Source organism: Lepidochelys kempii, chromosome 1, assembly GCF_965140285.1.
Source record: "Lepidochelys kempii isolate rLepKem1 chromosome 1, rLepKem1.hap1, whole genome shotgun sequence".
Taxonomy (NCBI): Eukaryota; Metazoa; Chordata; order Testudines; family Cheloniidae; genus Lepidochelys; species Lepidochelys kempii.
This window is the reverse complement of record NC_136380.1, coordinates 204,983,083-204,995,205: the sequence shown is the minus strand read 5'-3', so window position 1 is coordinate 204,995,205 and position 12,123 is coordinate 204,983,083. Positions and strand designations below refer to the sequence as shown.

General features: G+C 50.7%; 1 protein-coding gene across 2 annotated transcripts in view; it reads left to right on the top strand.

Annotated features, from left to right (window-relative positions):
• The window catches only part of B4GALT4 (beta-1,4-galactosyltransferase 4), a 103,057-nt gene that overhangs the window by 76,423 nt on the left and 14,511 nt on the right, over positions 1–12,123 (top strand). For both annotated transcript variants that reach the window (XM_078848326.1, XM_078848327.1), the window contains 2 exons: positions 1,964–2,086; positions 11,274–11,378. In XM_078848326.1, the coding sequence (XP_078704452.1) occupies positions 1,964–2,086; positions 11,274–11,378 (228 nt within the window). The remainder of the gene's footprint in view (positions 1–1,963; positions 2,087–11,273; positions 11,379–12,123) is intronic.

Below are 12,123 nucleotides of genomic sequence, written 5' to 3'. Positions count from 1 at the left end.
GCCTTAAAACCTGTTGTGCAACAGGGTGTCTTGAGTAAAGCAGGTTTGTGGAGCTTCACCTGATGAACAGCGGATTAGAAACAGCTCTTTATTATCCCCACTGTTGTGCACAACAAGTATTCACTGTTCCGCAGATGGGCATCCTGGAATTTCCTCAAGGCTGGGATGATGCCACTTGATTTGCTTCAAACAACAAAATCACATTCACATTGAGGCCCATAGGTTAATGGCTATAAACCCTTGTTTACTGTTCCAGCAAATGTGGATTATGGTGAGCAATAGGGATGATCACTTGGCAACACTATTGCAGGGAGTCCAATGACACATCCAATAGAGAGCAAAATTGGATTGTGAAATGGGTGAGGTGTGTGTATATGAGGCCTCATTATAATTCTGTTTACTTTGCACAGATCTAATGTGACTGGCCTGAAATGAATTCAAAACCTTGAATTGAAGTCAGTGGTTTTTTGGTCCCTCCCCATTCCTTGGCAGGCTTAACCCACCGTCCCATTTCAGATCGCTAGAAGAGCTACTAGTTTTAGGTGCAAGGGCTCATGCTTTCAAATGGGCTTGCACTCAAACCCCCGCATTTGTCTGTACAGATGAGGTACTTGCTGGTCCATCTAGCTGATCAAATCAGTCTGCTTTTCTAAACCACCCATCACTACAGTTTGTAGGTGGTGAGACACAGCTAAAATTCCCAGCAAGTTCTATCCAAAATAGGATCTCAAACCCTTTCCCCCCCCCCATCAATCCTTGCATGCTGCAGCCTGATGATCTCCTTTGGCATGCTGGGGGAGGAGGTGAAGGGAAAGCAGGAAGAGAAGTTGTAAGAAGGAGGGGAAGAAGAGAAAGAAGAGGTGAGACATCAGAGGGAGAGTGTATCCAGCCAGAACAGCGTCTTTCATTGCTCACAGATAGACAAGGCATGCTGTCTCTAGAGAAGCAGACTGCAGTCCCAGAGAGTGACAGGAGTACAAGGAGCAGCCTAAATCATCTGACTGTAGAAAGAAAATAGGCTGGGGAAATAGGTGGGTGGGAGCCCTTATTTTGGTCATTGGTGGGAGACTGTTCCATGCTGGGCACACTAAAGAAATGATCTTGGGTCTTCCAGGCTCAGTTTACTTTGCTTATCTTCTGTATAAACTGCAATGGACACCTTCTTCCAGTCTCTTCAGCTTACGCATTACATCTGCTTAGACTTACTCACCAACATATAATTTATAGCCACTTGCATATCACCTGGCAGGCTGTGTTGTAACCCAGGCCTTGAAGGCCAGAGGAGCGGAGTGTGTCAGAAAAAGCAACTAGCAAGAGGGTAAAAGAGCGAGTAAAGTGTGTCACCTAATTGATGTAATTTCCAGGACAGAGAAGCTAGAAGCTGAAATTAATCTCCCTTAGAGTCAAGCTTCCTTACACTAATTTATCACTATGTAATTTACACATTACAGTATCTTACACATCACCTCTGAATTTGTCCTGCAGTGCCTCTAGCTCCGTACCATTACAATCAGTTTTTCATATCCAGTCTTCAAGATTTTACTGTCAAATTGTAATACTACCAATCCACTAATTAGAAAATAGCTTGCCTTCCTTTCAGTATGTCATTGTGTAGCCTTGCTGCCTCCCTTTTCATTTAGAGCTCTTGGGATACAGAGCCATCTTTGACTGGCAAGGACAGGTCCAGAGTTAAAGAGCAAAGTAAAGAATGCTCCAGACTGCCAGTTGGAGAGAGAGTTGTTCTGATTAGTACTCTGAAGTGAATCATTCTTTTTTGGAGCAAAATGGGCCTAAATCCAGGACCTGAACACCTTTGAATTTTGGAGAAAGTTCAGACCTTGATTCAAACTTTGCAGCTTGGGCCCAAGGTTTCAGGGCTGTGTTTCCAGTAGTATTAGTTCTTAAATTTCATGTCACTTCTATCTTTCAGTTTTTTTCACTATACCTTCTTGTCCATTTCTAGGTTGCGTTACCAGGGATATTTTGGGGGAGTAACTGTTCTAACAAGGGATCAGTTTTCGAAGGTGAATGGATTCTCTAACAATTACTGGGGCTGGGGTGGAGAAGATGACGACCTCCGAATCAGGTAACCAAATGGCTAGTGGGAAATGGGTGTATATGGTATGGTATAGTATGGTATAGGATGTGGATGAATGGGATATCTGCCTATAATATCCCAAGTGTGATTTAACATGAGCACTTCAGTTCAGATGGAATAGGGAAGGGAATGTACCACTGGAAGTTCTTGAGATATGAAGAGTAAACGAGTTAGGGAATTTGCAATGCGTGTGGCAGGGTATTAGTGACTGATCAGCAGTGTGCTACTGGGTGGTGGAATCGAGATGACAACTGATTATGGTTGTGTCTGGCAGCAGGATACTTACATAGCTGCGCTGTCTGTGTTATGGGGAAATGATTGATTTCACCGAGAGCAGAAGCGTTACTTTTGAGTAGGATTTTCAGTGTTGTTTTCTTCTGGGTATCCAGAAGAGGGGCATCCCTTGAGAATCCTCCTTAGGGCTGCAGTGGAAGCAATTGCATCCGTATTCTGCTCTTTGACTCTGTATTAAACATACTACTCTCCTTTGAGCCTCCTCCTAAAGGAAGTTCTGTGAAGAGAGTCTGAGGATGCAAACTGAGTGTGTTTCATTCATTTGACAATTTACTGCTTATTCAGGATATGTCTACACTATGAAATTAGGTCGAATTTATAGAAGTCGATTTTTTAGAAAACGATTTTATACAGTCGATTGTGTGTCCCCCCACTAAGCGCATTAAGTCAGTGGAGTGCATCCACAGTACCGAGGCTAGCATCGACTTTTGGAGAGTTGCACTGTGGGTAGCTATCCCATAGTTCCCGCAGTCTTCGCCGCCCACTGGAATTTTGGGTTGAGCTCCCAATGCCTGATGGGGCAAAAGCATTGTCACAGGTGGTTTTGGGTACATGTCGTCAGTCGCCCCTCCCTCCATGAAAGCAATGGCAGACAATCGTTTTGTGCCTTTTTTCCGTGCGGGAGCCATACTGCTTTCAGCAGACGGTGCAGTAGGTCTGCAAACCGTCGTCATCGAACGACCGCTTCTGCTGCCACTCTGCTTTTCTGCTCTCCTGGTGGTCTCGCAGGTCCTCTGTCTATATGACCATCGTCGTCCACTGCTTCCACTGCAACTCTGCTCGGCTGCTCTTGTCTCGCCATACCACGGCAAGCATGCAGCCCGCTCAGCTGTTGTGTCCTGGAAGCAGACGGTGCAGCAGGTCTGCAAAACTGGTCATCCAACCACCGCTGCCCCTGCAACTCTGCTGTCCTGCAGACGCCATTACCACGGCAAGCATGGAGCCTGCTCAGATCACCATGGCAGTTATGAGCAGTGATGAGCTGCCAAAATCTTAACAACGGATTCCCTCCTCACCCCATGAGGGGGTCGTTGCCCACCCCCGCCCCCTGGGACTCCTGCCCCATCCAACCCCCCCGCGTTCCTTGACGCCCCCCCCAGGACATCTGCCCCATCCACCCTCCTCCGCTGTCCCCTGACTGCCCCCAGAACTGGGCAGGAGGGTCTCGTGGGCCACTGTAGTGGGTGCCCACCCCATCCCTAAGAGCCAGAGGCACCTACTGGGGGGGAGGTGGGGAGTCCTGGTGGTGCTTACCTGGGGCAGCTCCCAAGAAGCATCCGGCAGGTCCCTCTGGCTCCTAGGGGCAGGGGAGCGTAGCTGGGGGGGGGAGCAGGGGGAGCGACCGCTCCTCCACTGATCACATCAAAAGTGGCGGCTTAGGCGCCGACTCCCTGGGTGCTCCAGGGCTGGAGCACCCATGGGGAAAATTTGGAGGGTGCAGAGCACCCACCGGCAGCTCCCCGCCCCGTGCCCAGCCCCAGCTCACCTTACCTCCGCGCCGCCTCCTCCCCTGAATGCACCGCCCTGCTCTGCTTCTCCGCCCCCCAGCTTCCCACGAATCAGCTGTTCGGCGGGAAGCCGGGGAGGGTTGAGAAGCAGGTGGTGGCTTCCTGCTCAGGCTGAGGGTGGTGGAGGGGAGCTGGGGCAGGGAGCGGTTCCCCTGCTTGCCCGCCCCCCCCCGCCCCCGGGTTACTTGCTGCAGTGCGGGCGGCCCTCCTCGTGCCCCCCCGCCCCAGCTCACCTCCGCCTCCCTGGGCCTGAGCAGGAAGCCTGCCCCAGCTTCCCATGCGAAGAGCTGATTTGCGGGAAGCCTGGGGTGGGGGGCGGAGAAGCAGAGCAGGGCGGCGCATTCAGGGGAGGAGGCGGAGTGGAGGTGAGCTGGGGAGCTGCCGGTGGGTGCTCTGCACCCACCAAATTTTCCCCTTGGGTGCTCCAGGGCTGGAGCACCCATGGAGTCGGCGCCTAAGGCGCCACTTTTGTCCGGTTAAATTTAGAAGCCCTTTTAGAACTGGTTGTCCCTCGTGGAACAATCGGTTCTAAAAGGGCTTCTAAATTTAACAACCGGTTTTAGCGAACTGGTGGGAACCGGCTCCAGCTCACCACTGGTGAATCAGCATTGTAAACATCTCGCACATTATCATGCGGTATATGCAGAACCAGAACTTGCAAAAGCAGGCAAGGAGGCGACGGCAGCGCGGTGACGAGCGTGATGAGGACATGGACACAGACTTCTCTCAAAGCATGGGCCCCAGAAATTTGGGCATCCTGGTGGCAGTGGGGCAGGCCCATGCCATGGAATGCCGATTCTGGACCCGGGAAACAAGCACAGACTGGTGGGACCGCATAGTGTTGCAGGTCTGGGATGATTCCCAGTGGCTGCGAAACTTTTGCATGCGTAAGGGCACTGTCATGGAACTTTGTGACTTGCTTTCCCCTGCCCTGAAGTGCAAGAATACCGAGATGAGAGCAGCCCTCACAGTTCACAAGTGAGTGGCGATAGCCCTCTGGAAGCTTGCAACGCCAGACAGCTACCGGTCAGTCGGGAATCAATTTGGAATGGGCAAATCTACTGTGGGGGCTGCTGTGATGCAAGTAGCCAACGCGATCACTGAGCTGCTGCTATCAAGGGTAGTGACTCCGGGAAATGTGCAGGTCATAGTGGATGGCTTTGCTGCAGTGGGATTCCCTAATGGTGGTGGGGCCATAGACGGAGCGCATATCCCTGTCTTGGGACCGGAGCACCAGGGCAGCCAGTACATAAACCGAAAGGGGTACTTTTCAATGGTGCTGCAAGCACTGATGGATCACAAGAGACATTTCACCAACATCAACGTGGGATGACTGGGAAAGGTACATGATGCTCGCATCTTTAGGAACTCTGGTCTGTGGGAACGGCTGCAGCAAGGGACTTACTTTCCAGACCTGAAAATAACCACTGGGCAGTGATGAGATGCCAAAATCTTAACAACCGGTTCCCTCCTCACCCCACGAGGGCATCGTGGCCTGCCCCCGCCCCCTGGGACTCCTGCCCCATCCAACCCCCTCCTCTGTCCCCTGACTGCCCCTGGAACCAGGCAGGAGGGTCTTGTGGGCCACCGTAGTGGGTGCCTGCCCTGCCCCTAAGAGCCAGAGGGACCTGCTGGGGGGTGAGGTGGGGAGTCCTGGAGGTGCTTACCTGGGGTGGCTCCTGGGAAGCATCCAGCAGGTCCCTCTGGCTCCTAGGGGCAGGGTAGCGTAGCTAGCGGGGGAGCAGGGAGAGCGGCCGCTCCCCCCACTGATCACATCAAAAGTGGCGCCTTAGGTGCCGACTCTGTGGGTGCTCCGGGGCTGGGGCACCCACGGGGAAAATTTGGTGGGTGCTGCAGTTCACCTCCGCTCCGCCTCCTCCCCCGAACGTGCTGCCCTGCTCTGCTTCTCCACCCTCCTACCCCCGGCTTCCCGCGAATCAGCTGTTCGGCAGGAAGCCGGGGAGGGCTGAGAAGCAGGCGGCGGCTTCCCACTCAGGCCGAGGGTGGCGGAGGTGAGCTGGGGCAGGGAGCGGTTCCCTGCGCGCGCCCCCCCCCACCGGGTTACCTGCTGCAGCGTGGGTGGCCCTCCTTGCGCCCCCCCACCCCAGCTCACCTCCGCCTCCCTGGGCCTGAGCGCGAAGCCAAGGCCTGCTTCTCAGCCCTCCCAGGCTTCCTGTGCAAACAGCTGATTCGTGGGAAGCCGGGAAGGGGGGGCAGAGAAGCAGAGCGGGGCGGAGCGTAACTCAAGCGGGGAGACGGAGTGGAGGAAAGCTGGGGTCAGGGGTGGGGAGGGGAGCTGCCAGTGGGTGCTCTGCACCCACCAAATTTTCCCCATGGATACTCCAGCCCCAGAGCACCCACGGATTTGGCGCCTAAAGTGCCACTTTTGGCTGGTTGTTAAATTTAGAAGCCCTTTTAGAACCGGTTGTCGGCTTCTAAATTTAACAACCGGTTCCAGCGAACCAGTGCTGTCATAAATATAAAGGGAAGGCTAACCACCTTTAAATTCTTCCTGGCCAGAGGAAAAAAACCTTTCACCTGTAAAGGGTTAAGAAGCTAACATAACCTCGCTGGTACCTGACCAAAATGACCAATGAGGAGACAAGATACTTTCAAAGCTGGAGTGGGGGAAAACAAAGGGTTTTCTCTGTCTGTGTGTTTTTTCTTTTGCCGGGACCAGAGCAGGAATGCAGGTCAGAACTCCTGTAAAGGGTTAATAAGCAATCTAGTTAGATATGCGTTAGATTCTGATTTGTTTAAATGGCTGATAAAATAAGCTGTGCTGGAGGGAATGTATATTCCTGTTTTTATGTCTTTTTGTAACTTAAGGTTTTGCCTAGAGGGATTCTCAATGTTTTGAATCTAATTACCCTGTAAGGTATTTACCATCCTGATTGTACAGAGGTGATTCTTTTACTTTTTCTTCAATTAAAATTTTTCTTTTAAGAACCTGATTGCTTTTTCCTTGTTCTTAAGATCCAAGGGTTTGGGTTCACCTATGCAAATTGGTGAGGATTTTTATCAAGCCTTCCCCAGGAAAGGGGGTGTAGGGCTTGGGGGGATGTTGCGGGGAAAGACGTTTCCAAGCAGGCTCTTTCCTGGTTATATTTTGTTTGACGCTTGGTGGTGGCAGCAATAAAGTCCAGGGACAAAAGGAAAAATAGTTTGTACCTTGGGGAAGTTTTAACCTAAGCTGGTAAAAATAAGCTTAGGGGGTTTTTCATGCAGGTCCCCACATCTGTACCCTAGAGTTCAGAGTGGGGAAGGAACCTTGACAGGTGCGAACCAGCTCCAGCTCACCACTGCCGCTGGGGATTTTGAAATGCCTATAGTTATCCTCGGGGACCCAGCCTATCCCTTAATGCCATGGCTCATGAAGCCGTACACAGGCAGCCTGGACAGTCGTCAGGAGCTGTTCAACTACAGGCTGAGCAAGTGCAGAATGGGGATAGAATGTGCATTTGGACGTTTAAAAGCGCGCTGCCGCAGTTTACTGACTCGGTTAGACCTCAGTGAAACCAAAATTCCCATTGTTACTGCTGCTTGCTGCGTGCTCCACAGTCTCTGTGAGAGTAAGGGGGAGACATTTATGGCAGGGTGGGAAGTTGAGGCAAATCGCCTGGCGGCCGATTACGCGCAGCCAGACACCAGGGCGATTAGAAGAGTACAGCAGGGCGCACTGCACATCAGAGAAGCTTTGAAAACCAGTTTTATGGCTGACCGGGCTACGGTGTGAAAGTTCTGTTTGTTTCTTGATGAAAACCCGCCCCCTTGGTTGACTCTACTTCCCTGTAAGCCAACCGCCCTCCCCTCCCCCTTTTGATCACCGCTCGCAGAGGCAATAAAGTCATTGTTGTTTCAAATTCATGCATTCTTTATTAATTTGTCACACAAATGGGGGGATAACTGCCAAGGTAGCCTGGGAGGGGTGGGGGATGAGGGAAGCACCGGGTGGGGTGGTGGAGGAGGGGAGGACGGAAGGACAAGGCCACACTGCACTTCAAAACTTATTGAATGCCAGCTTTCTGTTGCTTGGGCAGTCCTCTGGGGTGGAATGGTTGGGTGCCCGGAGGTCCCCCCCACCGCGTTCTTGGCGTCTGGATGAGGAGGCTATGGAACTTGGGGAGGAGGGCGGTTGGTTACACAGGGGCTGCAGCGGCGGTCTGTGCTCCTGCTGCCTTTCCTGCAGCTCAGCCATACGCCGGAGCATATCAGTTTGATCCTCCAGTAGCCTTAGCATTACTAGCATTGCATCCTGCCTCCTCTCATCACGCTGACGCCACCTCTCCTCTCGCTTGTCCCTCCTGTCCTCGCGTTCATCCCTCCTGTCCTCGCGTTCATTTTGTGCTTTCCTGGACTCTGACATTGTCTGCCTCCATGCATTCTGCTGGGCTCTGTCACTGTGGGAGGACTGCATGAGCTCAGAGAACATTTAATCGTGAGTATGTTTTTTTCGCCTTCTTATCTGCGCTAGCCTCTGGGACGGAGATGCTCGTAGCAGCGTTGAAACATTTGCAGCTTCAGGAGGAAAAAAAGGGAGAGTAAAATTGAAAAAGACACATTGGCTGTTTAAAAGGAGTGGCTGATGTTTTTCGGCTAACGTGCAGCACAAACCCAACTAAACCCCCACACACAATTCTCTGGGATGATCTCTTCACCCCTCCCCCCACCACGTGGCTAACAGCGGGGATGATTTCTTTTCAGCCACAGGCAAACAGCCCAGCAGGAATGGCCACCTCTGCATGTCCCCTTAATAAAATTCCCGTATTTCAACCAGGTGACCATGAATGATATCACTCTCCTGCGGATAACACAGAGAGATAAAGAACGGATGTTGCTTGAATGCCAGCAAACACCGGGACCACACGCTGCCATGCTTTCTTATGCAATGATTCCAGACTACGTGCTACTGGCCTGGCATGGTAAAGTGTCCTACCATGGAGGACGCAATAAGGCTGCCCTCTCCAGAAACCTTTTGCAAAGGCTTTGGGAGTACCTCCAGGAGAGTTTCATTGGGATGTCCCTGGAGGATTTCTGCTCCATACGCAGACACGTTAACAGACTTTTCCGGTAGCTGTACTGGCCGCGAATGCATCCCAAGTCTTCAGGGCAAATTAATCATTAAACATGCTTGCTTTTAAACCGTGTATTATATTTACAAAGGTACACTCACCAGAGGTGCCTTCTCCGCCGTCAAGGTCCGGGAGCCCAGGTTGGGAGGGTATTGGCTCCAGGGTGATAAAGAGTTCCTGGCTGTCGGGGAGAACGGTTTCTCTGCTTGCCTGGTGTGCGCTATCTTCAAGCTCCCCCTCCTCATCATCTTCCTCGTCCCCAAAACCCTGATCCCTGTTACGTGACACTCCCTTGCAGGAGTCCACGTACAAATGTGGGGTAGGTGTAGGGGCACCCCCTAGAATTGCATGCAGCTCATTCTTGAAGCGATATGTCTGGGGCTCTGACCCCGAGCGGGCGTTTGCCTCTGTGGTGTTTTGGTAGGCTTGCCTGAGCTCCTTAAGTTTCACGCAGCACTGCTGCGGGCCCCTGTTATAGCCTCTGTCCTTCATGCCCTTGGAGATTTTTTCAAATATTTTGGAATTTCGTCTTTTGAAACGGAGTTCTGATGGCACAGATTCATCTCCCCATACAGCGATCAGATCCAGTATCTCCTGTTCGGTCCAGGGTGGAGCTCTTTTGCGATTTTGGGACTCCATGGTCACCTCTGCTGATGAAATCTGCACGGTCACCTGTGCTGATCAGCTTGCCACGGTGGCCAAACAGGAAATGAAATTCAAAAGTTTGTGGGCTTTTCCTGTCTACCTAGCCAGTGCATCCGAGTTGAGAGTGCTGTCCAGAGCAGTCACAATGGAGCACTCTGGGATAGCTCCCGGAGGGCAATACCATCTAATTGCATGCACACTACCTCAAATTTGACCCGGTGAAGTCGATTTCAGTGCTCTTCCTCTCGTTGGGAGGAGGAGTACAGAAATCGATTTTAAGAGCCCATTAAGTCGACAAAAATGGCTTCATTGTGTGGACAGGTGCAGGGTTAAATCAATCTAACGCTGCTAAATTTGACCTAAACTTGTAGTGTAGACCAGGGTTCAGTCATCAAGAAGCCTTAGGGCTTCAACTCTTCAAACCGTGTTTAGCTTTCTGACTGCAAGCTAGATGCTCTTTCAGCTGCTTTGGTGACAAATAGCCCTGGGTACTTCTCAATTCTGTGGCCACGAAATTTGCTTTCGCATTCTCCACTTGCAGGAGGATTATGCTCCATAAACTTTTATTTAAAAAACAAAACACCCAAAATGTTCAAAGGTGGGTGCCTGAAGTTAGGCTCTTAAATGCATGTGAGGAACTTCAGGTATCTAGTACTTGCTGTTGCAAGGAGACCCTTCAAAATGTAAAGAGGTTAAACTGATTCCATGATGTGTGGTGTTTCAGTCTGCAGACAGCCTGAAACAATAGGTCTGAGAGGTGCCAGCTGCCCAGTGAGTGCAGTGAGATGTTCATTCTGTACCCGAATGATGAATGTGAACCTATTGACTTCATTGGGGTCAGAATATCAATGTTATTATTTCCTTGCCCATGTGTCTTGGTCCTTCTAACAAACTGCCAGTTTGTGTGTTTACCCCGTTATGCTGAACTGCCTCCCCTGTTGCCAAAATCCACAAGGGTCCCCTGCCGTCCTTGTTGAAATCTTTAGCTTCCCTCTAACTTCTTCAATGCCATTGTGTTTTCAATGGGAAAGCCTGTAGCTCATTGAAAGTGGCATAAAATAATGTGACTTTAATATAAAAATAAATAATAGAATTAAATATGCATTCCATCATATAATCAAGACAGACTAGACTGTGTTGTTTTTAATTTTCCTGATGCTACCCTGGAATTTTCAACTGTCACCCGAGAGCCTCAGAATCCAGCACCCTGGCCACAGAAGTCAGGCCAAGTTCACTGTAGAATGAACGAGGCCTTGCCATAGACTCCCTGGATGAATACAGCCAACATGAAACAGGCTGCAAGGCTATAGAGAAAGACTGGCTGTTTAAATGCTCTGTAGTATAATGTGTTTAAACCCCCAAGTAAGCCATACTAACTTAACAGTTAATTGCTTGTGGTCAAAAGGAATGGATGGCTGGAGCCGTAACTGAGTGTGCTGTGGGAAAATAGATGTTTGCTAGGCTCCATTTCTATGGTGTAGTGTGGTGTGGGGGAAAGAGGAGGGCATAGCTGAGTTCTCTGGGGGTGTGGCTCTCTGTTCTGTCTATATTCGTGTGTTAGCTCCCCATCCTCTAGATGCCCTTGACAAGTCTGTGACCCCCTTCCTGCCATGCTTAAAGGTACTGTTCTGCTCACTGTACTATTATTACTTTCAGGGTTGAGATGCAGAAGATGAGGGTGATGCGGCCATCCCCTGCTGTAGGAAAGTACACTATGATCTTCCACACAAGAGACAGAGGAAATGAGGCGAATGGAGAAAGGTGAGTCAGGACTAGCATTCCATTCTACACCCTCTCGCCGTACGGGGAGACCGAAAGGACTGATGGTGCAGCCTCTCTCCTGCTAACACCATCTGGGAAAGTGCTTTCTGAGGTGTCCTTCTCCTGTGAGCCTTATAGGAGAAAGAGGCTAACTAGCTAGGCTTGTTCCTGGAGACCATTGCATGGTATCTGAGCACCTCTTAAAATTGTGCACATAAATCATCCCCCCGCCACCAACAGCTAAGACAGAGTTACAGTTAAAGGCACATATCCATCATTTGGGTGCACATTATCTTTCAAGCCTCAAAGGTTAGAAAGCCAGGAGTTTTCATGAAATTATAGGCTACCTGTACCTGTGAATCTGATCCTGCTGAGGGAAGGGAAAGCAGGACTTTGTGCTTCCCAGTACACATGCACACATGAGAATAGATGTAAAACTGTGTAAAAGGAACACAGTCTGTAAAGTGCTTTCACTTAGGGGGGAGGGATAGCTCAGTGGTTTGAGCATTGGCCTGCTAAACCCAGGGTTGTGAGTTCAATCCTTGAGGGGGCCATTTGGGATCTGGGGCAAAAATTGGGGCTTGGTCCTGCTTTGAGCAGGGGTTGGACTAGATGACCTCCTGAGGTCCCTTCCAACCCTGAGATTCTGTGATTCTCCTTCAGATCCACCAATAGCCTAGGTGCAGGGTAGAGCTTGATGCTCCTCTGCTGTGAATTGTAATGGCACCTCCAGCCCTGGAGTAGG